The following is a 27,839-nucleotide window of genomic DNA, read 5'->3' as shown; positions in this document are numbered from 1 at the left end:
CAGAAGTACTTGTGCATGGGATGCGGTGAGAGTAGTTCTCACCTTGTGAAAGAATGTACCAAGAAACGCAAGTGCAAGAAGTGCGGCGAAGCCCACTTGACCTGTCTTCACCGGGAAAAGACAGAACAGTCATCAGGAAGTTCAAAGTGTACAAGCGTCTGCTCTCTACCAGATCAAGATGGCAAGGACCATTGTATGATCGTGCCAGTGTGGGTCCGGCATGCTGATAACCCATCAAGAGAGTGTCTTGAGTATGCCATACTTGACGATCAGTCCAACGTTGGATTTGTGTCTAAGGATCTGTGCAACAAAATGGAAGTACAAGGACAGGAAACAGATCTCATGCTGACGACAATGCATCAGAGCACTCACGTGAGATGTCAAAAGATCAGTGGTCTAGAGGTCCTAGACTTCCACAAGAAACAAATCATCCAGCTTCCCCCCTGCTTCACAAGAGAAGAAGTCCCAGCCAAGCGTTCCCAAATACCCAAGGCTGATGTTCTGAGGAGATGGTCACATCTAGCCCCAATCGCTGACCAACTGATGCCATACAACCCAGCTATCAAAGTTTCTTTGTTGATAGGAAACAACTGCCCAAGAGCCATCAGACCGAGAGAAGTCATAGCTGGTGGAGAAGATGACCCTTACGGCATGAGAACGTCGCTCGGCTGGGGTGTAGTAGGCAGAGTGTGTCAGACTCCTTCTCAACCTGAAGATAGTGCTGTATGCAACAGGATCCAGGTAAATCAAGAATATCCCCACTTTGTACATTCCACCAAAGTGAAGGAAGTGTTCTCGCCTGAGACAGTTCTCAAGATCCTGGAACAAGACTTCCAAATGACAAGTCCGAAAGGAGCAGCACTATCAGTTCAAGAGGCTAGATTTATGTCCATCCTGGAAGACGGCATCAGGCAGAAAAGTGATGGCCATTACGAAATGCCCCTGCCCCTGAAGTCAGATGAGGCCAGCTTTCCGGACAACAAGATCCTAGCCCTGAAGAGATGGAGACAACTGTCCGCCAGATTCCGCAAGAACCCAAAGTTTCTGGCTGATTACAAGACCTTTATGGAGGATGTAGTGACGAATTATGCTGAAAGAGTGCCAGCTGACTGCTTGGATGTCCGAGACGGTAGAGTAAACTATGTCCCTCATACTGGTGTGTATCACCCGCGGAAGCCCGACCAGATTAGAGTAGTCTTCGACTGCTCTGCCAAGTACCAAGGCGTGTCCCTGAACGATCATCTCCTACAGGGTCCCGACCTCATGAATGGGCTTCTAGGTGTACTCTGCAGATTCCGGAAAGAAGCCGTAGCTTTCATGGCTGATGTGAAAGGCATGTTTCTCCAATTCTATGTGAAAGAGGAAGACAGAAATCTGCTTCGGTTCCTGTGGTACAAGGATGGAGATGAAACCAACGAGGTTGTGGAATACCGGATGAAAGTCCATTTGTTCGGAGCAGCCAGCTCACCAGGATGCAGCAACTTCGGGTTGATGAGAGCTGCGGATGATGGTGAGGAAGAGTATGGATCAGATGCAGCAGATTTCATTCGCAATGACTTTTATGTGGATGATGGGCTGAGCTCCAGACCTACACCAGAAGAAGCCATCAAAGTGCTGAAGAACAGCCAAGCCATATGTGCAAAAGCAGGTCTCAAGCTCCACAAATTTGTATCCAACAGCAGAGAAGTTCTGAGAGGTTTCCCTGTAGAAGAGCGTGCCAAGAGCCTTCAAGACGTGGACCTGGACATTGACAAGCTTGTACTGGAAAGAGCTCTGGGAGTATCTTGGAATGTGGAGAATGATACCTTCAATTTCAGAGTTCAAGTGAAGAAAAACCCTTTCTCAAGACGAGGAGTGCTGTCCACCATCAGTTCAATCTATGATCCAAGTGGATTTCTGGGTCCTGTAATCCTGAAAGGCAAACGCATCCTGCAGTCGATGTGCAAACAGAATCTAGAATGGGATGCACCCATGCCGGATGAACTGCGTCCTGAATGGGAGAAGTGGCTTCATGACCTCCAGCATCTGAATGACTTGCAGTTCACGAGGTGTTATAAACCAAGTGGTTTCGGAGACATCAAGCAAGTAGAACTTCACCACTTCTCGGATGCCAGTCAAGATGGTTATGGACAGTGCTCATATCTACGGCTTATCAACCAGGAAGACAAGGCACACTGCTCCTTTGTGATTGGGAAAGCCCGAGTAACTCCACTGAGACAAGTCACCATTCCAAGGTTGGAACTGACCGCAGCAACGTTGTCAGCCAAGAGCAGTGCATTCCTCAAGTCAGAGCTGAGGTATGAGTCAGTAGTAGAATTCTTCTGGACTGACAGTCAGGTGGTTCTTGGGTATGTGAAGAATGAAGCACGCAGATTCCATGTCTTTGTGGCAAACAGAGTCCAGCTCATCCGAGACCTTACTGAGCCCGATTCCTGGTTCTACATAGACACGTCCAATAATCCTGCTGATGAGGCTTCAAGAGGTATCACAGCTCAGCATCTCGTCCAAGGCAGTTCCTGGCTGACGGGACCCAAGTTCCTGTGGGAGAATGGAATTTTCAACCCCAACCAAGAGACCACGAGTTCGAACCCCACAGTAGAGGAGGACGATCCTGAAGTGAGGAGAGCCACAGTCATGGCTACAGGTGCAGAGAGGAAGACCCCGCCTGAAAACTTTGAGGTCGACAGATTCCAGAGATTTTCAAGCTGGCAAAAAACCTGTAAGGCTATTGCCCGTTGCCTGCAGTTGAAGAAACGTCTTCAAAGAAGGGAAGTCAAGCCCAATGCTCCTGCACAGGACAGCGCAGTCAAGCCATCACTGTTACCATTAACGGTATCAATGTTGAAAGATGCCGAGAAGGCAATACTGAAGAGCGTTCAGCAAGACTGCTTCCCGGAGGAAATGCGAGAACTCCAAGAACTAAGCAACACGGCACAGTTTGCTGACAGACAAGCTGCAAGGTTGAGAAATGTTTCTCTGAAGAAGACCAGCGCCTTGTACAGACTTGACCCCTATCTGGACGATGACGGGATCATCCGAGTGGGAGGACGCATCGATAGAGCCAACATCTCACGTGATGTTAGGCATCCTATCATCTTGCCCCGCAGAAGTCACATCAGCAAGTTGCTCATACTGCACCATCATCAAAGAACACACCACATGGGTCGGGGAATTACTCATAACGAGCTGCGTCAAGCTGGATACTGGGTCATTGGAGGGTCTTCAGCAGTATCTCAGTGCATCTCTTCCTGTGTGACGTGTAGGAGACGCCGTGGTCCAATGGTGCAGCAGAAGATGGCAGAGCTCCCAGATGATCGAGTCGAGCCCTCAGCTCCATTCACATACAGTGGTGTCGATTACTTTGGCCCTTTCTTGGTCAAGGAAAGACGCAGCCAAGTGAAGCGCTATGGAGTTATCTTCACCTGCATGGCTTCGCGAAGTGTCCACCTGGAGACTGCGAGCAGCTTAACTTCTAGCTCCTTCATAAATGCACTCCGACGTTTTATGAACAGGAGAGGAGCTGTTAGACAACTACGCTCTGACCAAGGTACAATGTTCGTGGGAGGTCGCAGTGAACTGAGGGAAGCTCTAGCTGAGATGGACCAGAGTGAGGTGCAAGAGTACCTACTGCAGAATGGATGCGACTGGATTCCATTCAAAATGAACGTTCCACATGCATCTCATATGGGCGGTGTATGGGAACGACAGATCCAGACAGTTCGCCGTGTCCTAGAGCCGCTAATGAAGTCTGCAGGAAGCCAGCTAGATGATGAGGCCTTTCGTACCTTCATGACAGAGGCAGAGGCCATCATCAATTCCAGACCCCTGACCACGTCCGGTTTAAGTGACCATGAACCACCGGAGCCGCTGACACCGCTTCATCTTCTAACCATGAAGCCGAAGGTCGTTCTACCCCCTCCAGGACAGTTCCAGCGGGAGGATATGTATGCACGGAAGTGGTGGCGAAGGGTACAGTATTTGACCAATCAGTTCTGGCTACGGTGGAGAAGAGAGTATCTTCAGCAACTGCAGAACCGCCAGAAGTGGGTCAGCCCAAGCAGACAACTCGCAGTTGGAGATGTGGTGATAGCGAAGGAGAACGATGATGCTCGTGGCAGGTGGCCCCTCGCGCGTGTCATCGAGGTCTACCCCAGCAAGGATGGCTTGATCAGGAAGGTGAAGGTGCTGATGGCCGACGGCTTGCTGGACAATGAGGGAAAGCGTCAACGCCCCCCTAGTGAACTTGAAAGACCTGTCCACAAGTTGGTACTGTTATTACCAGCAGAACAATAACTAGACTGTCACTAAAGAAGACCAGTTTCGAATCCCCATCAAGGAGCCTTTGAGCTATTTGACTGAATGAATATGGTTTGTTTCCAATTGCATCAGGAGAAACGAAAATGCAAACATTCATTCCTGTATGTTGTATGGTGTTTAATTTTACCTACATGTCACTTATGTGTGATACCATGTACCTAAATTGGGATCAAGTGAATATGTTATTTGTTAATGAAATGGTAAATGGATGGGTCCATTTAAAGGAGCCATGTCACTGCAGCAGTGTGCAGTGAGAATTTGCTATATTTTAGTCCTACAAAATGGGTCTAGGATTGAAAACTAGTAAGTGTTAAACAGGTCTAAATTTGCAGACTACATGTGTTCAATGAAAGATAAGACCCCTACCCCAGGAGGCTAGTGTAAACATTGAACAATTACCCCCTTGTTTTAGAGAAAGTATTAAGAATCCACCATTCACTTTGTACAGCAATAGGGCTTTGTGTGTTGTACGTGTATGCAGTATTATGGGTGGATGTGGCAAGCTGTTTAGTGACAGTATTCACAGTTCCAGTGAAAGCTTGCGAAGTTACAGCAGTCTAACAAGTTTGTTCAAGTTTTGTGGGAAAACAACAGGCCCGAATTTGGTAAGAAACTAACTTCTTTACAATGTTTTATAGCTTATGATGATGTGTGTGATCATGTTAGTGAATGAGTAGATTGTAAGGAATATTTACAGGGCAGGATTTGATGTGTCAAATCTTTGTAGACAAATGGGAGTAGACAAAGAAGAAGCCAGCGATGCCCCATGCACACTGGTCTCTCTCTCCCCTCTTTCTCTCCTCTCTCTTCTCCCTCTCCTCTCCCTCTCTCTCTCTCTCTCTTTCTCTCTCATTACGTAAGCAGTACAGTGTATGTGCTTGTGCCTTAGAAGTATGGATGTATAGCGGAATGGTAGGGATGTATTATACCTTTTTGCTGTTGCTGTAGGTAGTTTTGGTTAATGAGTTATATTCTCACAAGTGTTGTTAGAGAAGTACAGTGTACTGATACTGTCAAGCATTAGATTGTGTAACATGATTTCTGTGTGAAAGTAGTGGATGTTTAGTAGAAACACATTGACACACATTCAAAACGAGTCGAGATTACAACTTAACGTAATCGAATTAGTTTTGACATTAGTTGACAAGTTGTTAGCTGGTGTATAGTGTTTATAATAGTTAGGCTTTTATGTGATGGTCTTACGAAGTTATATTTCAGGTTTTAATGCAGAAATTAGTTATAGTTGATAATTTTGAGTTAATAGAATAAGTTTATTTTGTGTATTTTATTATAGACAGTGATATATAAAGAAAAGTTTGAGAATATATTTCAGTGTTGATTAAGGCAACAATAACTTTAATAATAAGTTGAAATATGGTTGAAGTTATGAAAGTTTAAAAGTGAATTAGGTTTTTGGATAATATTGGAATTAGATTTTAATAAAGTGTATAAATAATATAAATAGTTGAGGATTTAGTTGATTACAGAACAGTTAATTCAGAAAACCATAAAATATGGATAAGTTTGGTTTATGATTGGTGAGTAAAGTGAACGATAACATGTATCATTACATTAGTGATATAGATTATTGGTAGATTATGTTATTACACTTTAAATGAGCTAAAATGGTGTTAAATCATGTAATGTTTCATGAAGCTATTCATGTACACTTCAAACGTAAGTTTAAAACTTTGTTTTTGTGTATTATATTTCAGATTGTTATCTGAAGGTCGGTATGAACTGAAGGTCCGTTATGAACTGAAGGTGCATATGAATCGAAGGTCGTTATCTAAAGTGAAGCTCAGTAACTGGAAGTCCATAACTGAAGAGTTGACTGGAATTTCATATTGGAAACATCAGTGTGTTAGCGTAATAAACAAGTATTTGTCACGGTAACCGGATGTCACCTTGCTTCGTGTTTGACCTTGTGAATAACAACTAAGGAGGGTTGTTTTGAATGAACAGTGGAAACTCCTCCGTGGTACGAGTTGTCCCGGAGGCAGTCACAGAATGCATGCTTTCTTCTTTTGTTCTGCTTCCTTCAGCCCCAACTCATGCATTCTTCTGATGAGGCTGCCATGTCATTATCCTTGTTCATTGCAATTTGTTATACATTTTGAAAACATTCTTATTCCTCATCCCAATCACTATAAATTCTGAAACTCTGTACTCGGTAAAACTAATTTATAGTTATTCAAATGTAAATGAGTCGGAAAGTCTTCCGGGGGTCTCCTTTAGATTATACGACGCAACAATAATGATGTCAAAGTTATATATGATTTGCCCACGGAGTGCTTACGAGATGATCATTACCATTCAAACACCTGTCAAACTTATCCACATCGTTACGAACTAATCACATCGGCCTAATAAAAAAAAAACTGCCCAAAAGTATAACTTTATAAAACTGTATACAATTATACTGCTGTTACATGTAGCTCCAAAGTAAGCTTCCTGTTCATTGAAATATTGTAATCAGCGTAAAATTGTAAAACAAAGACAAAAACAAAGACACGAAAACAATAGCAGTTTCATCAAACCTGGAGATAAAACAGGAGGAATTTCGTAAAAATTCAAACTTTACAGCATATTTTCAGTAATAATCTGGTTTGTGCAAAACAATGTCGTTGACTTCTCTTGACGTTCAGAGTCTATTCTCTAGGCCCTCATGATAATAAAATTCTACAGCTCTACTTTCAGTTGATGAAAGACATTTTCTGTTCAAATCACATTTGTTTGATTTCACAACAGCAAATTTTATGATAGAAATTTCTGCGCATTGAGTGTCAAGTTAAGACATGTATGCCATATACTACATCACCTCGTCGAATTTGTGATGGGTCTACTATTACTATATATTACTATTGCTGCTGCTGCTGCTACTACGTACTACTATACTGCTACTACTACTACTACTACTGCTACTACTACTACCACTACTACTACTACTACTACTGCTACTACTACTACTACCACTACTACTACTACTACTACTGCTACTACTACTACTACTACTACCACTACTACTACTACTACTACTGCTACTACTACTACTACTACTACCACTACTACTACTACTACTACTGCTACTACTACTACTACTACTACCACTACTACTACTACTACTGCTACTACTACTACTACTACTGCTACTACTACTACCACTACTACTACTACTACTACTGCTACTACTACTACTACCGTGTGTTGCTAAACATCGAGTTTCGAGTTTCGAGTTTCGAGTTTCGAGTTTCGAGTTTCGAGTTTCGAGTTTCGAGTTTCGAGTATCGAGTATCGAGTTTCGAGTTTCGAGTATCGAGTTTCGAGTTTCGAGTATCGAGTTTCGAGTATCGAGTTTCGAGTTTCGAGTATCGAGTTTCGAGTTTCGAGTTTCGAGTTTCGAGTTTCGAGTTTCGAATCTCAAATTCAAATTTCAAGTTGCAGATTTTCGTTAATTGGTAATTGAAAAGCCAGCGATAAACCGGGAGCCCAACCCTTAGCATTTGCAGCAAAAAAAGAAAAGAAAAAAAGAATAGGGCCCATGTCATTATAACGAGACTAATTTACTTCATTATGTCGAGACAATTGTATCCTGACACATGGAATACAACCATAATTGTGCATTTATTAAAATGCCCTGGTGCAAACTGGTTACATGTATAGACGGATAATATGACGCGATATTGATGAACAGAAAAAGTACATGTGACGGGGAAGTGCTGACCGTAGGGAATTTACTCGCGAAAAACAAAGCAAACTGTTATTTTCTAGGCTTGTTATCAAATGTTTTAGATTTGACGATGCCGTAATGATATCGCAGACGGGACCTGCCTTTCGTTACACGATTACATAGCTGCTATACCTTGACCGCCGCGTAAAGCACCCGACTTTCGAGTCTAGACTCGAAAATGGCAAAAGTTCGAGTTTCAACTTTGTCAATGAATTGCAGCTTTCCTACTATAGCAATGTAACATTTTGTGATTGAATTGTGAATAGATTGTCCTTATCTTTATATTGACAGCGAAAAAGGATTTGAAATTGGGCAAGAAAGACTTAACTCGAATTTTGGCCATTTTCGAGTCTAGACTTGAAAATGGCTAAAATTCGAGTCAAGTCTTTCTTGCCCAATTTCAAATCTTTTTTCGCTGAGATTATAAAGACCAGGAGAATCTATTCACAATTCAATCAAAAAATGTTCCATTGCTAAAGTAGGAAAGCTGCAATTCAATGACAAAGACAAACTTACGATGCAAGACAGAATTAACTTTTGCACCGACTTAGCACAATCCAAACCTTTCGGTCTACAGAGAAAATACATGCGTGTAACATCAACATTCACCACACAGAATGCTGACAAGGAGTGGTTGAATAACTTCCCTACCATGACTGCTGAATTACGTAGACAACTGTCTTTGAAGGAAATGTATATCTTGCTTTAATGGTACTAATAAAAAAAAATATCATACATTATTTACAATATGGTTCAGTTTTGCCAAAGGAATTCCTATAATAAAGTCGAAATTTTGTACATCCTCTGCATTAGTTGAGCCATTACAAGAAATTGATTTTATTGCAGACATTTTTCTCGACGTGCCATTGTGTCACGTCAATGTAGTTGGGTTGACCTGAAATACCAAAAGTTGTGAAGACTGTCAAAAGTTGGGATGCTCAACACATCCTCGCACCTTGAAGAGCAGAAGCAAAAGAAGAGAAAGTTTGAGCCAAAATGATGCAACATGAGGTAGACGTACCATCTTGCTCAATTAGATGGACGGTATACTGCAGTTTGAGAGTTTTGTAGAGTCTTCAGTTGAAGCGTATTTTTTGGTTGGTTTTACCACAATGTAATACACTTTCATACACATAATACACGAAACATTTTCTAAAACAAATTGCTTTCAAACATCATACTGTTAATACTTGCATAACTTTGCTTCATCAGATGGAAGAGTCCATTTCGCATGAAATGAATAACCCTATATCTTCTAAGAAAAGACGATAGAGAGGGGTAGGGAGAGAAAGTGGTCTAGGTTAAAAGAATAAGGGGAGACAGGGACAGAGGGAGATTGGAACCAAGAGCGGGAGTGAATAAAGCATGGGGGAGGTGAGAGAGAGAGAGAGAGAGAGAGAGAGAGTGAGAGAGAAGGGTGATGACGCAGGTTCCTACCAGAAGTTGGTATATACATATATCATGTGCATTGCCATGACAACCACACAGTCTGGACTTCGGAACCTGTCAGAACACAGGCGTGTGCTTGGAGGAGTCCTTGAATGACCAGTAGTGACCACAGTGCTCAGGAATGTGTGGTCTAGTGCCCACTTTCTCTTGTCACAATGTCCTGATTACCCTACACAATGTGATTATAGTTTAGACTATTTAAAGGTTAACACAGTACAAAGACATGTTATTTAATGTTGCACCAGACAAGGGCTACATACTTATAATTCAATCACAAAATGTCACATTGCTATTTTAGGAAAGCAGCAATTCGCTGACAAAGTTTGAACTCGAATTTGTGCCATGCTTGAATCTCCTGAATCGACAATGAGGAAAAAAATTAATTACCTCTTTCTTGCTCGAATGCAAATACTTTGTCGCTGACAATAATAACAGCAGGAAGAGCAGGGCGATCATAAATATAATGATAATATACTCAAAATAAATGAAGCTGTCTGACAAAGACCTGAACTCCAAAGACATTTAAGCAAATTGCCGAACATAAAGAGTAATCTTCCAACCGGCTTCTGGAGGGTTAGCGCAATACAGCTCTGTTAGTTTCACCATTCTTTTTCATCTTCTTTTATCCTCTTCTTTTCCTTTTCTTTTTAAAGTCGGGTGCTTTATACGCGGCGGTCAAGTTATAGCAGCTATGTAATCGTATAACGAAAGGCAGGTCCCGTCTGCGATATCATTATACGGCATCGTCAAATCTAAAACATTCGATAACAAGCCTAGAAAATAACAGTTTGCTTTGTTTTTCACGAGTAAATTCCCTACGGTCAGCACTTCCCCGTCACATGACTGTACTTTTTTCTGTTCATCAATATCGCGTCATATTATCCGTCTATACATGTAACCAGTTTGCACCAGGGCATTTTAATAAATGCACAATTGTGGTTGTATTCCATGTGTCATTATACAATTCGTCTGTTGAGAATGAGAAGGGCGTTAAGTTGTCTTGAACACTATGGGTTTTGTGGCAACTTAACGCCCTTATCATTCTCAACCGACGCAATTGTCTCGACATAATGAAGTAAATTAGTCGGACCGATGATCTCGTTATAATGACATGGGCCCTATTCTTTTTTCTTTTCTTTTTTTTTTTGCTGCAAATGTTATGGACTGTACAGTACACTTGTTACGTAACTCAATCACACAAATTTGATATGGAATCGCAGTAAAAGTGTAATTCAATAACAAAATAGCGCAGATTCCAAAGCTATTGCTGTAAGGCTTGAAATATTCAATGACAAAGAAGGAGACACAGGCTCCCGATTTATCGCTGGCTTTTCAATTACCAATTAACGAAAATCTGCAACTTGAAATTTGAATTTGAGATTCGAAACTCGAAACTCGAAACTCGAAACTCGAAACTCGAAACTCGATACTCGAAACTCGAAACTCGATACTCGAAACTCGATACTCGATACTCGAAACTCGAAACTCGATACTCGAAACTCGAAACTCGAAACTCGATACTCGAAACTCGAAACTCGATACTCGATACTCGAAACTCGAAACTCGAAACTCGAAACTCGATGTTTAGCAACACACCTACTATTTCTGCTACTAATACTACCACTGCTACTCCTATTCTTGTTATTCGATTAAAGGGATGGTATAGTATTGGTTGAGGGGAGGATTTAGCTTTTGACATTTTGCGAGATACTTAGAAACCACTTTATGAAATGTTAAAGAGCATACACTTTTAAGAGGAATTTAAAGTTTATTTGATGGAAATCGGTTTTCAAATGGCTGAGATGTTCATAAACAAATTAGATGGGTCTCACTTTTTGTTAAGTCGCATTGTTTTAGATATCTCAGCCATTTCAAAACCAGTTTTCATCAAATAAACGTTGAATTCCTCTTATTACTTATTATGCTCTTTCATGTCTCATAATACTAAGAAGTTTTTCATTATCTCAAGAAAAAATGTCATTAAAGTTTGAAAGTTTGAAACTTGGAGCTCCCATCTCAACCGACAGTATATCATCACTTTAATGAATTAGATCAACTCGCAACTTTTCGTTAACTCTAAGCAGGGAGGTGGATCGTGGAAGAAACCTATATACCTCCCTGCTTAAAAGTATAAATCTAAGGTTACTCTTTGTGTATTATAGTGTATAACCTCATGAATCATGAAACTGTTTTGTGTTTAAATGACCAGTGATAGGATTCACGACTTCAGCAGCCTTCATTCGAAATCACAATTGTTATTATGCAAGTATGGTCTTCCCATCTAAACAAAAATAAAAAAGAAAGAAAAATGAAAAAGAAGAAGAAGTATGAGCCATGTTGACACCATTTCAGTTAACTTCTTTTAAAACCTGCTTATTTGATATTGCCTTGATATACACATTTAAATGACTGCAGCGTTGGTTGACCTTGCTGAAGGAGTAACTCATTATGACGGATCGTCAATGAGGCGAGAAGGTTCAGATGGCTATAAAACAGATAAAACAGGGCCAGGGCGGATAATCTGTCTAGGATACAATCGGTTTGAGGCTTTAATCCTCTAATCCGGAAAAGCAAAATCCGTCGGGACGGGAAAGTAATGCTCCGCCCGTTGCCATTAGTGCTTTATACTGTATAAAATAAGGATTAATTCCCTAAGAAAGTATGCAACACAGGTTGATGATACCATCAGGATGGCTTATCGTACCCGCCTTCTTTGGCTCATTAAAACCGTGTGATCGTCCCTGCTGCGGGTGGCAATACGTTCACTGCCCGCGAACGCGCGTGCGCTCCCGCTCAGAGTTTCTGCGAGATATAGTACAACTTTGACTTAATACTAGTACATTTCTTGCGGTGATCTTACATTGGACGCGTTGCTTTGGAGGGGCAAACGAGAACCAATGAATTTACAATCCAGGCTCGCTATAACCTACTGGAATGGTATCATGAAACTGGTTTAAACTCTGACGTCGTCACAGAAAAGTACGTGTATACTGCATCAGATGTCGGCGGCAATTAACATTGGTGTTCCTCACCCACTGTCACTGCGTGTTGACACCCATATAATTATGACACCTTGTGTTAGGGTGAGTTACTTATCAAGATCAACTGATCGTGCGATTTGATTTGTTGGTATCTTCCCTTCTGGTTCAGTAATGATGTTCTATGCCTGTGTTTTATCAAGGAACTATACCTCCTTGGTTATATCATGGAGCTAACGCATGTAGCTCCATGGTTTTATCAGGAGATCTCTTACCACCTCCCTGTTTTTATCCTTTGAGCATTCCCGATTACTGCAAAAAGACATAACTCGACGTGCCGATGTATTTCATCAGCGCTTCAGGTTCGTTTGTGCAAATAGTATGTCTTTTTTTTCCTGATATGGATATAGGCATTTTTATTATCTCCTTTGAAGGGGGTAAGCATCCTGTGTTTACTCCAATTTATTAGAGGCTCTAATTTTCTATTTTTATAACGCAATGATTTGCCGTTATTATCATGTATATCCAAATTTTACGATGATGAGGACTGGGCGGGAATGAAATCTGTTACACTGTACTATTCTAATCATCGCTTGACAATGCTCTGTAACCTAAGTTGCAATTTTTATGCCTCCGCCCAAAGGGTGCCGGAGGCATTATTATCATTATTATCATTATTACTATTACAGATACCTCACATACCTATAATCATCGTTGTATTAGTAATTGACATTTAACATGGATGGTAATTCCGTTTATTTATTACTGTTGTAAGGTCGGCGTTTCTCTCCTGTGATTTGTTAACTGAGCTGATTCATGTCAATTTCACCTTCCATTATTGAATGCAAAAACACACACACACACACACACACCACAAAATCATGACAATTAGCTGAAATAATAAAGCATGCATGTAAATATGAGGCGTCGCTCTATTGGGAGTCAGTCCAACAAGTGCACATTTAATGGAATGAATTTAGTGGGCATTGTACTCGTTCAAGGTGATTATTTGATGACTCGCTGCAGTGTTTGTTATAGTCAAGTGCGATGGTGTAGTGCGTCTGGAGGCCAGACGCACGTAGACTTTGTTGTTATGCATGTGAGTTTCTTCTCTTTTGCGTATGATGTTTGTGTGTATGCATGTATGTATGTATGTATGTATGTATGTATATATGCATGTATGTATTATGTGTGAATATGTGTGTATGTGTGTTTAAAGCATTAGCCATAAAGTCAGCGTTGATTCGTTTCTTACCCGCTTGTCTTACTTGTAGTATACTCGACGAGTTGTATTGAATATAAAATCCCCTTATATTGCATGAGTGCCTGCATTGCATGACGTGCGTGATAACTTTTTTTTTTATTGATTGACCGAGAGCATAGGACTCTCCTTTATTTCTTTCTACCTTTACAGTATACAGTTAAAAAAGACGGAATATAACATAGTTCACAATACAATTCACAAAGGGATGACATAGGTCATCGTGCAATAAACTATAGTACCAAGTCAGACTTTTGAAAAATTCAGACTTAAAAAAGAAGAAGAACAAGAGCAAGAGGGGAGAATTGAAGTAAAGTGAAAGAAAAAGGTGTCCCGTAAAAGCCTCGAGGGCTTGCAGTGATGGGATCACCTGACTATAAGGAGTTGGAAAACACGAAAATAACAGAAAATGCAACGCAGTGTTGGGTAAATTAGACAAATAGGGGATCAAGTGTGAAGAAATGTGAAACTAGTATTTAGCGAGGAGAAATATTTTAAGTTGTTTTTTAAGAGACCTGTTAAATTGTGAATTTTGAATACTGGACGGTAGTGAATTCCAAATGACCGGACCAAGGTGACGAACTGATTTTGAATGGATGTTTGTTTCCATTTTCCAGCGGTGGAATTTGGATGACTGACGGGTGCTCCATCTTTCTTGATGGTTTCGATATTGTTTATCTTTGTTTTCGAGGACTTCTGTCCTTCGTCGATTTGTTTTTTTGTTTTGTTTTTGTTTTTTTTGTAGTCGGTGTTTTGTTTATGTAATTGATCGGTATTATGTGTAGAAAAGAGTCGATGACAATAGCGCCTAGTTAGTTGAAAGTTTAGAGAGTATTGTAGTCAGTCAATGACGCAATTTGGATTGACGGGGAGGAATAGATAGGTAGAAACCCCCGGAAGAAAATTATTCGGCTTGCAACGGTCATCACCACTGATCTCACGAGGAAGTATCTGGAGATCTCATTGGACCATACACGCTCTACAAAAAAATTAAAGCCGCCGCGCTGCCATCTTACTGCGCACACTCTATGGGGATATATGCATGCAATTTTGAACAGATACGGTCACGAAGATCACGCGATGTCGTGAAGTTCGCACACAAATGCATGAGCCATAGGTAGCGTGGTAAGATGGCGGCGCCGTGGCTTCAAATCGATTGGCCAATGAGATATCCAGCTTTTTCGTATAATAGAGATCAATGGTCATCACAGCGACGATCTAAAGTGTTCGAACCTAGACATGCATGGAGGACGTTTGAATTCTCGAATGAAATATGTCCCAGTGAAGTTAAGTGGTGATGACAAATACCAATATGAATTCATTTACTGCCATATTGCTGAATTAATCCTATGCTGGAGGACTATGGGTTTCCTGGAGGAACGAAATAATTATCTACTTTGATAAATAGATAGCCACAAATATTATGTCAAGGTTGCTCTTTTATAACGCTAGTTTAGTCCTTCAAGTCTGTCATAATTTATGTGGTTAGAATTTACTTCATTTCAGTAGCTGTAAGCCGTATAGCTTGTCACCCTCGAAAAGTATGACCTTTCTGGTTGTCTGCACTCGCATTGTGCAAATCATTTGAATAGGAGTCTAATAAAAGGGCCAATTATATGATTATTGCTCTCCTTTCGCATCTGTACGAAATTCCTATCTCAGGACTTTTGTTGTCTGTGTATGATTTCAGCAATATTTTGCATATGTGTTCTGTCGTCACTGCATTGATTATTGAAACAACGAAAACTACGGAAACAAGCATATTCAAAAGGAAAATGATTTTCTGTAAATGATTTTCTCAGACCTATACGACCAAAAAGACAAATCAAAGCAAAGAAATTTACTGGGTTTGAGGCAGACACCTAGTAGAAAGGCAAGTCACAAATCGTAGCAAGTGTTTTGTCGTTGAAAGTTCAAATACAGATCAGTATAAGAACTATTTTTTTTTTTGTTAAGACAACGGTGGACTGGAATCATCTTCCAGACACCATAGCAACCTCCCAAACAGTAGCAATCTTCAAGGCTGCAGTCGGGGACCAGTTTCTTCAGTACCAGTAATCTTCATCAGCCCTCTCTCTCTCTCTCTCCGGTGCACTATACCACAACGGTCTTGCACTGTACACATCCAGAACCAGAAAATGTCCATGTAGAAAGAAAACGCTAATTACAATCACGTCCATCTATACCCATTATGGTACCCATCACTGTTCAGCAAAACACAGTAATGCGATATCTTTTACTGGGGCAAGAAAATCAGTTCTTGTGTTTTCTGTTTTCTCGTGGTCGAGATTGCTTTGCGCGTGAGGTATAGATATTGTCACAAATACATGTATCTCGTTGCAAAGACTTGTGACATTAGCTTTGTAGGTTTCATCGCTCTTGTCTATTCCTGTCCTTATACACTTATACATATAGGCCCTATACATTGTACCAGACTTCCAGTTTGACTTCAGAGCAAGAACGAAGACCGTACACTGCTCGATGATGTCATCGTTATGTTTTTCATGTTCCTTCTACAGTCTCTTTTGCAGCTTCCACAAATCGAGTGCAACGTGTTGTATAGTTTTGAAGGTGTTGACGATTGTAGGATTCAAGTGACATGAGTGAGGTTCCCCTGACAGTGACAAAAAGAAAAAAGACAAAAAGACTTTTCAGTGAAAACTCGGTGAGGCGTTCACAGTTCTCCCGCTTTGACATAAACGGCGACTGGTTTATTGGTGCTTTAATTGAATATTTCTTGGCAGTGTCCGTTGGCAAGGCAGGAAGAGCTTCTCTCCTTTTTAAGACGGATTAGGTCGATTAGTTAGACCCTTGACTTCCATTTTACTCATGAATTAGAGCTATTGATTGGATTCCTGTGTTTACAGGCTATGACAGCGCTGTAGGCCTACCCTAATAGTGTCCATTACGCGGCTCTTTTCACTCACTGAAATTAGTCTGAGCATTCTTGCATCGCGTGTGATCAAGGTGAAGTCCAGTGGGCAATATACGCGAACTTGTTTATCCTGACGGTTTAATATGGCGGTATTAAGACAGGGTGAGTGTACCTGCTTTATACTTTACCTCTGTCGAACTCGAACTTCACGAAATAACGATCAAGATGTTCTTAAGGTGATACAAGGGTAACTTTGGGCGAACTTGCTGGTGCCAGCGAAAAAAAAAATACCATACAAGTGAGTTTAATGGATCGTTTGCAAGAGTCGATGCCGATTTGCAAGTTTCGCACGACTAGAAAACGATTCCCCGGGCATCAACTATTATACCATGTACATGTACAAATTGATCGCACTGTCACTGGGAGTTAAATACCTCACCAATGAACGCAAAGTGCATCAATTATTTCTTTTGTGTGTAGCCACCTGGTCTGTTCAAGGCTGAATCGTAATTGTGATCATAAGCGCAAAATGATTGCGTGTGATATGACTAGCTGTAAAATGCTAACAGTTATTCCATATGGCGAGAATGCATCAATGTTTTATGTATATGTAAAGTCAATCTACTGTTAATACCGATGAGATGGCAAACAAAAGATTTAAATTCATATGAAAATTATGAGGAACACAAGGTCAATTATTACGTTATCACCTTTCTACTTTGCCAATGAGGTATACTGAGGTGTCATTCATTTTAACGATCGATTCTCTCCCCTCCGCGCTGATCAGCCTAGTTCAAAGGTCGCAGCGTGCTTGTTTGACTCTTTTCTCTAAAGCCCCCGTTCCACTATCACGATTTGGACCCCGATCTGTCCCGATCTAGCAGATCGGGAGAGAGCGGCAAAAGCGTACGGGGATCGGAAGCATCGTAGCAGCAGCGTGTGGAGGTCGGGGTTGGAGCGGGCAGTTTTTCAGATCGGGAAGAAATTTTGAACCGGTTCAAAATTTCTTCCCGATCTCCCCGATCAAAATTGACATATTTTTAATCGTACGGCAAGCGGGGAGAGCGTAGTGACAGCGTAAACGCAGCGGGGAGAGCGTAATGACGGCGTAAACGCAGCGGGATGAGCGTAACAAGGTCTTTCTGAGCGTAGTAACATCGGCACAAGAACGGGAAGTAATTTTAGCTGTAATTTTCGAAGAAGAAGAAGAGATGAAGAAAAAGAAGAAAAGAAAGCAGCGAAGCAGCGACCCAAAAGGCGAAGAAAGAGAGACTGCACGTGATGCTGAAAGAGGAGGAAGAGGACATAGCAGAATTTTGAAGAATATGAAATCATCTACAACTGGAGGAAGACGGACTATAAAAGCAAGGACATCAAGAAAAATCCTTTGAAAAATCAGCACGTCTTTGTTTATACAATGCATTGCTGCAAAAGAACCGTGAGTTGAGGAGGCTCTTAAAGTTCAAGTTGATTTATTTCACTTCCAACAAACAAATAATAAAAAAATACAAAGAAACGCTCATATACACAGACGTCATGAAATCAGTACCACAATGCGATGAACAGAATAACATTGTAAAAGAGATACAGGCAAATTATCAACAGAGATACAAATAACAGTTACGTCACTGTGGTAAATGCATACAAAATATTGCTGGAAATGGAGGGGACTGCTAAAAAGCAGAGCTTGTAGTATTAGAATGCAGTCCCCTCATAGAGAAAAATATATAATTGCAAAAAACAACAACAACAAATTTCCCTAAGCGGTAGCAAAAAAAAAAGACAGACAGAGTAATACACACATACATCCACACATACGGACGCACATTAACAAACACATGGCGGCTCTCTTGTAAGGAAAAAATTGATGAGAGGATAGAAAGATATAGTAGTGAAGAAGGTAGTAAGTCCGAAGTGGACAAGGGGGGGGGGGGGGGGGGAGGGGAGGAGGGGAGAGGAGAGGGAACTTCTGATGGTGGGTCATAACCAGGGCACTGGAGGCAAAGAAGCACGGGCTCGCTGATGAAGAAAGAGTAGTGAGAATAACGAAGCAACAACAACTTTGAAAATCAAAAGTAAAAAAAGAAGAATGAATCTTCGAGGTCCACAGTATATTTCTTCGGTTCTGCATGCTAATAAGTTGACTGACTGCTGACCCACAGTCGAATCGGGGTACATCGGGGCACATCGGGCACTTTTCAGCTCTCTGAACGGGGTAACAGCGTGATAAGATCGTATAGATCGTTCAGAGCGTAGATACAGCGTGCATTGATCGGATAACATCGGCAACACCGCACTAACAGCGTAGCTACATCGTTCTAAAGCGTACCGGCAGCGGCAGAGATCGCAATGTCTAATTCCCGATCATCGTAGTAAGAGCGTAGCAAGCACTTGGTAGTCGTAACTGCAGCGTACTTAGAGCGTTCTAACATCGTACTGTGTCCAGATCGGCTCAGGTTTTACCCGATCCTTTCCGACCTGAGAAAATTGTCAAATCGTAGCGAGAACGGCATAGTGGAACGGGGGCTTAAGGGACGGAATACATACTTGCATGGTGATTATGTAAAAAGTCATTTCATTTATTCATCACAATCTTCTACGTCCACGTTAAGTCACCTGCAGTTGACCTGTTTGTTTAGTAGACTTCTCCATCTCTCTGCTCTTATCTCCCTCCTCAGTGCCCCTCTCTAAAATCTAAATCCCAATTTTTTCTTCTTTGTTGTTTTCTGTTCTTATTCAAGCTTCTACTCTCCCCTTAAGAGTCCACATTAACCTTTTTTTTTTTTTTTGCTCATCCGCTCATGTTTTTGTAATAACTGTTTTTCCTCTTCCTCCGCTTTCCATGGCTTTTATCGTGCAATCTTTGACTTTTGCTTTTGATATACTTCTTCTATTAACACTTGTGATAACAATACCTCCATTTCATTATCAGTTCCTTGTTTATCTGCTTCTATTCCCACCCCTTTCTTTCTTTCAATGTCTGTTCCACTTCACTTTCTATTACTAAAAGTGCATTCGTATCGGCCATTCTCCCTTTCAGCTTTTGTTCGAGAGAGCTTCACGACTTCGCAGTCCTTCATGGAACAGTAGCCGCAACCACGGGGAAAGTGCCGCGGAGTTAGTGGAGAGTGAAGGGGGTCCCAATTGAATGCATTGGGGGTATTCTTGAAGAACTGGAAAGTGACCATTGCTCGGGCGAACATGACGGTCGAAGCTGTACCTTGCAACGGGAGAGGTGAAGAGCCGATCAAGTATAAGTACATGAGGGTCGACTTCATTGAGAACGGCACCCCGACCTACGAACTGAGCGTTGAAGAGCGGGAACAGCGGGAACAGAATGGGAATGTGGGATGGGGCGCTGGGATGGACGCCACCAAGTTCCAGAGCGAAGATAGTGTCGCCAACGGGGGAGCGAAAAGTGGGGAGATTCTCGGGAACGGAGCGGGAAAGATCTACCAGGATGAAGAGGACGCCTCCGATGGGCGGAGTGAGAAACTGAGATGCGGCTGGTGTGGCTGGTATCCAGCGTGTTTGGAACGATTCAACGTAGCGTCCTGGCTTCTCGGAGTCATGTGTATTGTCGTACTCTTTCAGGTAAGCTCTCCTTAAAAGTATTTTTTTTTTATTGTCAGGAAGCAAATATATTTCGTTAACAACGATGAAAATTGTTAGATTATTCTGTTATTATTCACATGTGTGGCACTTCTTGAATGGTGCATGGAAGTTTACAATGAGAACCAATCTAAGATACAGCTTGTTTGTACAATTTCATTTCCGTTGGTCAGAGCAGCCAGGGTGTAGAAACAGTCATTAACTCAATATCCGCGGAAAGTTTGTATATATTTTGTAACATTAAAAAAAAGTATTTTAGAACCATATGGGTACAAACTGAAGAACGTTAGTCCTGAAATCATACTATTGGTAACGTCGATAATGATGTTATTGTATAATAGTGATAGTGATGATGACGATATAAATGCCATCATTACTTGATTATGATTCTTCTCTGTCAATTAAATTTTTCCTTTGTACGCACTTAATTTTTTATGCATATCATTCAAGTTCAAGCTGTAGCTGTAAGTCGTGCCAATGCCAAGGGTCTGACATTTTACTGTAAAATCCAAACTAACCAATGAATGAATTGATACAAAAATATAACGGACAAACAAACAGAAGCAAATTCCCCTTTTTGGCAAAGTTATCATTCCACTGAACGATCATAGTGATACGTCTTACTGTAATGATATCAAAAGACATGTCTGTCGTTTTTGATAATAGAAAGCATTAGTGTTTTTCAACAATAAACTTAAGATTCTCTTGTTCTTGTGCAAATTGTACCCCTGCCAGGGTATGATCGCAAGCGGGCTGATTGGTAGCAGCGCGACGTCGATTGAACGTCGATTCCAACTTCGCAGCAAGGACTACGGATTCCTCGTCAGCATCTACGAAGCCACCAACATCGTCTTCATCCTCTTCGTCACCTTTGTCGGTGGGCGTGGTCACAAGCCTCGCTGGATTGCCATTGGTTGTCTGATCGTCGGGGTGGGTTCCCTTCTTTTCGCGCTGCCCCACTTCACCACGCCCCCGTACGATGATTTTCACGAAGGCGATGGCGAAGTCGGAGTCTGTAAGAACGCCGCGGACGGTGCCGTGGACTACGAGCAATGTCCCGATGGCAAAACAGATGATGGCTTTCATAACTATCTCTATCTGTTTGGGGCAGCCCAGGTTCTTTTGGCACTTGGGTCACTTCCGGTGTACACGCTCGGCATTGCCGTGCTGGACGAGAGCGTCCCGATTAAACAGAGCGGCGTTTACCTGGGTGAGACATTATATATTTGATTTATCATACTCACATTCATTCACACACACGTAGAGTTTACTTACGAAATTGCACGTAAACATTCACCTGGGAATAAAGCAGGTTCTACCGCAATAGTGTACTCGCTATGTTACAAAACCAACACTCCCTTTTTTCTTTCACGCTCTATGTCTCTCTGTTTTCTGTCCGAAAATTGATATTTCAACTCTTTTTTTGTGCATCCTCCCGAACGGCATACCAAATTCTTTAGTTTTTGTGGTCCCTTCTTATCGAAAAGATCACTACGTGAGTTGATTTTATGTCAAATGATAGAATAAAGAACCATTTGAACAAGGGGCAAGTGATCAAAATTGATTGTGAGTGTGAGTCCGAATCATCCAAACGTATATCAGTCACTTGGATGTCAGTTTCTTTGAGGCCTACAACGAGAGAAAATGAGGTAGGAATCCGAGGGGGAAAACATGGTTGGTGGGAACATAATATCTTTCACACCCTTGCCAAGTTTTCACAAAGGTGGTATATTATGCTTTTGTGGAAAAGAAAAACAACGGCATCGAACAAAACGACAAGGTATTTTGATAGGAATCAAGTTGCCGACAGGTACGCCAAGTCGCACCTGTGCTGAGGTGCCCCCATCACCCCTCACTAGCTGGTGATACTAGGGCGAAATCCAAAGACGACAGGTGTTAAGCAAACAAATTTGGATGGAGACAATGGGCTGTGGAGACACTTAGCGCACCCTCTCACCTGACGCGTTCTATACTGGGGCCTGTCTTATAAAGACTTGTGATAGAAATCAATCACAAGTTTCATGTGAGCTTCAATGCAAGTTGCGATTGATTTGCGGACTTGTGATTGATTTGAAGGCTTTATAAGATGGGGCCCTGGATTGTTCTGTGAGGCAGTAGTCTAGATTCTGGACTGTTTTCTGTATCTTTGCCCGTCGCCGTGGTACGACCGTTAGCATCATAGCATGGCATTTGCTCCTGCGACAATTGCTCCCGTGAAATATCTGAATGGTAAGCTAAACATAAAGCCTACCCGCAAACAGAACACTAACCCTAATCCTAACCCTCACATCAGACTAAACCTAAAAGGAAACCCTATCGCAATCGTAACTCTAATTCCAGGTCCTTTAAGAATACAAAGACTGGAGCAATTGTCTCAGGAGCAAACGTGTCACAGGCACGACAACCACAAGTCATTCAAAGGCGCGTTCTCCAGAATCTGTTCTTTCATGGACATCCATGAATAGTATTGCTAACTCCATGGTTCATCTTGACTTGTGCAATTTCACAACTTGACACACAATATAGGTCGTGTTGCGCGTTTACGCAAAAAGGTAAGATAGTCCAGAATCTAGACTAGCTCCACATGAAAGAATGAACCGAGTGACATCAGTTTAAAAGTGCGTTGCCTTCCAACTTTCAGGTGAATATTCATTGATGAGTAATACCACGGAAAAGGGTTGATGGAAGTTTTCCTCCAAATGGAACACACACACACACACACACACACGCACACACACACACACACACATACACACGCACACACACACACGCACATACACATACACACGCACACACACAAGCAAAAAATGTTACGGAATTCTAAAGATTGACGTGATTTAAAGGGACAGTGATGTTGATGGCAATCGTGATTATGCAAATTAGATGAGATGACATGGTCGTGACCTCACAACACCCCATTGATTTGTACACACAGAATCTTTGCTTGGTTATTTCAACACAAATATCATTTAATGCAAAAATGCGTTTTTGTTTTCTTCTTTGATTTCAATTCGAAATGCAAAGTCAGTGGTCATGCAGTGAATTATAGTTTGTGTGTGGGCCAATAGGTAAGGTGAAATAATGAATTTAGATTTTATTGGGACTGTGATCACTTTCAAGAACAATTGTTGCACGCAGAATACTATACGCATTCGATTCATGGTCTTGGTTCCTTCCATCTTCACCCTTGTGCCTCCATACTTTTGATATAGAGCCCGAAACGTTTTCAGACAATTTTTTTTTTGTAGATCGTAATACAATCACACAACATAGTGACCGATGCAATATTTTGAGACGATACACATTAATAGCAATGAGTTTAGCTCCTGCTTCATCGTCCATGTGTAATGAATCAGGACCACACGCTTACACATACAAAACCCTTGAGGCCGTGTCACACCAGCCTTGCGTGCGACTTGCAAAGAACAATTTTGACTACCCGGAGGTCCCCGTAGATATCCGCACGTGACAGTACCTAGCATGTATCTCAAAAGTAGTCGCCCGGAGGTGCGCACGCATATTTTTTTACCCGCAACCGTGTTTAGGCCCTGTCACACCTTTCCGGGCAAGCTACTCGGGCTTGTTACGTGTAGGGATTTTCTAGCATACCGGACATTCCTGAGGGCGGAAAAGGATTTGTGCGAGTCAGCGCATGTGTCTTACTTGCTGGACGCGTTATACTTGCGAGTATACTGTGTGACCTTTGTACCAGTCGCGTGGGGGCTGACAACTTAGTGAAGGAATTCTTCTAATGGAATGGCTGAAATCTCACAGAATTTCATTATCTTGGCTGCATACGGGACTGCGAAGTACCTGCGTGGGAATTGCCTGGGAAGTACTGCCTCTAAGGGTCTCCTACTGTCGTTCTGCGTGGACCTCTACGGGCATTCCCGCGACTCACCCGGAAAAAAGTTTTGGTCATGCTCAAAACTTGGCTGCGGTTAAATCGGACTTGCGTGAGCACCTCCGGGCAACTACGCGCTAGGTACTGTCACGTGCGAACCAACTGCGGAGAGCTCCTTGGAGTAACATTTTGTTTCCCCGCAAGTCAAGCCGCAGAAGTTCCCCCGTGCGGTATGACAAGGCATGAATGAAAATTGCAAACATTCTTGTTCGCCCGCTGAAAATCTTCTACGTGCTGGAAACTACCTCCTCGCCACAAGCCCGCGTTATGGTGTGACACGGCCTTTATAAGTTATGAAGATTGTTCTCAATGGAGAACATAGAAGACTGAACAAATGTAAGCAGCAGCCCTGTGCCGTTACTTGCTTTGGTGCCACATTTTGGTCCGAAATTCTGTCCGACAGTAGTCCACGTACAACCTGTCAACATTACTCTCATTTTCATTTGCTAGTCTCGCTTTGTTTACTTGATATCTAACCAATTACTATTGCTCTCACGTCAAGTCTGCGAACGTTGTAAAGTCTTCAGGAGGTGTAAACATTTAATTCCTAATCGTTCCTTCCTCAGTAGGTCCCATGCGTAACTGCACGTGTTGGTAAAATCTGTAATGCGGTCATCTCCACTGTCCTGTCCCAAATTGATCCTAATAAAAGATTCCGTTCTGGTGTTCAGTTTTTTGTCTGGTCCTTCCCACCTCCCCCTTAAATCCAGAAAATTGCAGCTGATTGTGTTGGAATCGGAGTTTTTTTTTTTGGAAAGTAGTAGAGCGCTCATAATAGTGTGAGACATCAAAAGGTTATTCTATGAACTGAAGAGGTTTTGACACGACAGTGCTAAGTACGGTGAGAAGTGGATAGTTTCGGCTCCTTATGTTTGTCTCTTTTCTCTACTATTCTCCTCCCTCCCCCTCCCCCTCCCCCTGATCTCTCCCTCTCTCCCTTCTTTTTCTGTCTTAATCTCTTTCTCTCACTATTCCTTCATCGCTACTTCTTCATTGTGTTTGATACACAATGTAATAATATACTTCTCTTTCCTCGCTGTACTGCCACAGGTATATACTACGCCCTCAGCACGGTAGGCCCCGCCCTTGGCTACGTGGTGGCCGGAGTGTCGCTGACGATCTTCACCGACCTCAATCTGCCGGATGGGTAAGGGACTGAGCTGGGCGTTATAGCTATCAAAATTATCATTTAGTCTCGCTAGCATTCATGGATTACAGGAGCTCAGAAAACGTTTTAATACAGGGTGTCTGGAGGAGTATGATTAACTGGGAGCGAATTGATGATGTTTTAAGCAATATTTTCCTTGAAGATCGCTAGAGTATTGCCATGACAGATTACCCCAACTGTCATGAATTTGAAGGGGGGGGGGGGTAGGGAGGTAGTGCTGTCAACTTTGACGCAGGTTTTAGAGGAATGATGTATTGTACTCCACCCTTAGATACTAGGTTTACGAAGCAATGTGTAATTGATAACGAAGAGCAATTTGACCCGACTGAATTCGTGTGCACGAGTTATGATGTCGCTTGCATGGTTTTCATACCACTCCTGATATTACATATCATCTGTTCATCCGAACCATTCGTGACCTTTGACAGCATCACAGACAGCTGATTTATTTTCACCTCCCGTGCACGGGGTTTAGTGTTTCGCGTGTTTCGCTCGCCCTATTGCTCCGATGGGGAGAAGTTAACCCTATGTGTGCAACAGATGGTAATGCCCAGCAGTATCCTGTAGGCTGCTGATGAACTATCTCAGAGGCTATGAGTTAAGCGATATCAGCGTTGCCTGTCACATGAAGTACACCATGATGCGATAAACATGTCTAAGAACGTGAGGCGTTTTACCGAGAGCAATGGATATTCCGTAAACAATAGGTTCATGTTTTTATGAATGTATCAACTGTCTCTTAATGACCCAGTTTTTATTATTCTCTATCATTTTTTTTCTTATTTATTAGATGACGGAATAGCTTACCTGTAGATTCTATTCGCTAGAATGATACGTGGTTCTCCGATATCGCAATCCCAAACGCCGTATTTTTTCCTTGCTAAACTTTATGCTAGTCATAGAAAGCAAGGAATCCTACACTGCAAAAAGTCCGGTGTTAAATAGTGAACACCGAGCTGGTGTTAAATTAACACCTCCGGGTGTCATTTCCAAATTTTAAACTGTTTTTTTGAAGAGTTTCTTAGTAACTGCACTTCTTGCTGATTTTTAATTTAAACAAGACGATCAAGAATTTTACATTAAAATACTAGATTTTTGAAAAAATGTGAAAATAAATTTACACCACAGTAACACCAGCTGGTGTGGTCTCTTATTGAAGCTGGACGGGTGTTAAACCATTGATATTAACACCAACAAATATCAAATCAACACCATGTGGTGTCATTTTTGAATTAACACCAGTACAGTGTCAAAATAACACCAGGTACAGTGTCAAATGAACACCACGCAGTGTCAGGTGAACACTTTTCAACACCATCACAGTGCATTTTCAACACCTGTGGGTGTGGTCCTTTATTGAAGTTTGATCGGTGTTAGATTTAACACCCGTGGTGTTAAATCTAACACCGATGTTTTTACAGTGTAGCTGGGTATTTATAGAACTCACAATATGGTTAGAAGCTAATTAGAATACACTAAGGAACCACACACCCAGCTGAATTATAAAAAAAAAAAAAACAGAAAGAAAGAAAACATGATTCCAACGAAAATAACCAAAGAAAAGCCTGACAAAACAGTCTGAAACTCAAAAATTTTTTTTCTAAATGTGAGCATTATCCGTCTCAGTACCTTTTATGCGTCAAATAACAAATGTTCCATAAAAGGGGCTTTTTTCCAGGAAAACGTATGTAAGACCTTCGTTGCTTGAGTGAGCGAAGGCAATAGCGCGTTTTTCAAGTATCGTCAAATCGACATGAAAACGCACACTTAGCTGGCTTCAGTAATTGGCAATGCGGTTTTGCTCCTCTGGGCTTGTAGACATTAATCGTATTTAAGCGAGAAAATGTTGGCTCGTTATCCGGCCAGAGTTCTTTCATGTGTCTTACATCACATCGTATAGCTCAACGTGCATGTTACGACCAAATGTATCGGTGTATTCAGATCAAGGAGAGAGGTCGCTCGCACCCCTTCCTTATGACTTATAGGTGTAATCACCGTTTAGAGTCATAATGTGAGGCTCTTTTCGTGCCTTATTACAGACACTGATCATGTGAAGCTGCTTAACAGCGGGGAATCAAGGAGACCAATGACCCCGGGGATTTGGAATCCCCAGGGAAGGCGATAACCAATCACAAAAAAGACCAGAAAAACAGCAAACGAACCAAGACAATACTCACTTTGATCGTCATCCCTTCATTCAGACTTGTTTGTCCAACCAGACTATTGCTTGCACCCGATCAGACAAAAAGTTACTTTCTAGAATCCGTAGGACTGTGTTATCATTATCTAAATAACTGGGAGTAGTTGTCAATTTTGGGTCCGTAATCATTTTCTTCCTTTTATTTTTCAAAGAAGTCCTCAGTACCATCGTAAAAGTGAAAAGTACGGCAGCACCAGGCAAGGTTTCTAGACCATGGCAGTCTGTTAGTCCCTTATTGTATCGTTAGTGTAACTTTATGTGACCTGGTCTTCTCTTTGTGGGAACACACAATATCGTGAACGATTATTTCTGTTGAATTTGCCAATTCTTCAGACTGCGATTTTC

At 41.7% G+C, this 27,839-nt stretch overlaps 2 protein-coding genes across 2 annotated transcripts in view; both read left to right on the top strand.

Moving 5' to 3' along the window:
* LOC139714124 (solute carrier organic anion transporter family member 4A1-like) overlaps nucleotides 1–27,839 on the top strand; it is an 87,550-nt gene that overhangs the window by 47,797 nt on the left and 11,914 nt on the right. Inside the window, exons 2-4 of the mRNA XM_071625850.1 lie at nucleotides 19,651–20,204; nucleotides 20,958–21,432; nucleotides 25,177–25,273. Of these exons, the coding sequence (XP_071481951.1) occupies nucleotides 19,812–20,204; nucleotides 20,958–21,432; nucleotides 25,177–25,273 (965 nt within the window). The 5' untranslated portion in view covers nucleotides 19,651–19,811. The remainder of the gene's footprint in view (nucleotides 1–19,650; nucleotides 20,205–20,957; nucleotides 21,433–25,176; nucleotides 25,274–27,839) is intronic.
* Nucleotides 13–19,758, top strand: LOC139714136 (uncharacterized). The gene is made up of 3 exons (XM_071625861.1): nucleotides 13–1,055; nucleotides 3,495–4,266; nucleotides 19,651–19,758. The coding sequence occupies exons 1-3, from the start codon at nucleotides 16–18 to the stop codon at nucleotides 19,756–19,758; spliced, it is 1,920 nt and encodes a 639-aa protein (XP_071481962.1). The 5' UTR covers nucleotides 13–15.

The sequence above is a fragment of the Diadema antillarum genome, unplaced genomic scaffold (assembly GCF_040938485.1).
Source record: "Diadema antillarum isolate AM-2024a unplaced genomic scaffold, OU_Dant_1.0 scf00000045, whole genome shotgun sequence".
Taxonomy (NCBI): domain Eukaryota; kingdom Metazoa; phylum Echinodermata; class Echinoidea; order Diadematoida; family Diadematidae; genus Diadema; species Diadema antillarum.
The sequence above is the reverse complement of the archived record's forward strand: the minus strand, read 5'-3'. Positions and strand labels throughout refer to the sequence as shown.

What these genes read in the sequence shown, in the direction of transcription:
- LOC139714136 (XM_071625861.1), top strand. Translation starts at nt 16, where the DNA reads ATGGGATGCGGTGAGAGTAGTTCTCACCTTGTGAAAGAATGTACCAAG. An exon ending in CCAAAGTTTCTGGCTGATTA is followed by an intron (nt 1,056 to 3,494) that starts CAAGACCTTTAT and finishes CATAAATGCACT; the next exon opens with CCGACGTTTTATGAACAGGA. An exon ending in AAAGACCTGTCCACAAGTTG is followed by an intron (nt 4,267 to 19,650) that starts GTACTGTTATTA and finishes TCTCCCTTTCAG; the next exon opens with CTTTTGTTCGAGAGAGCTTC.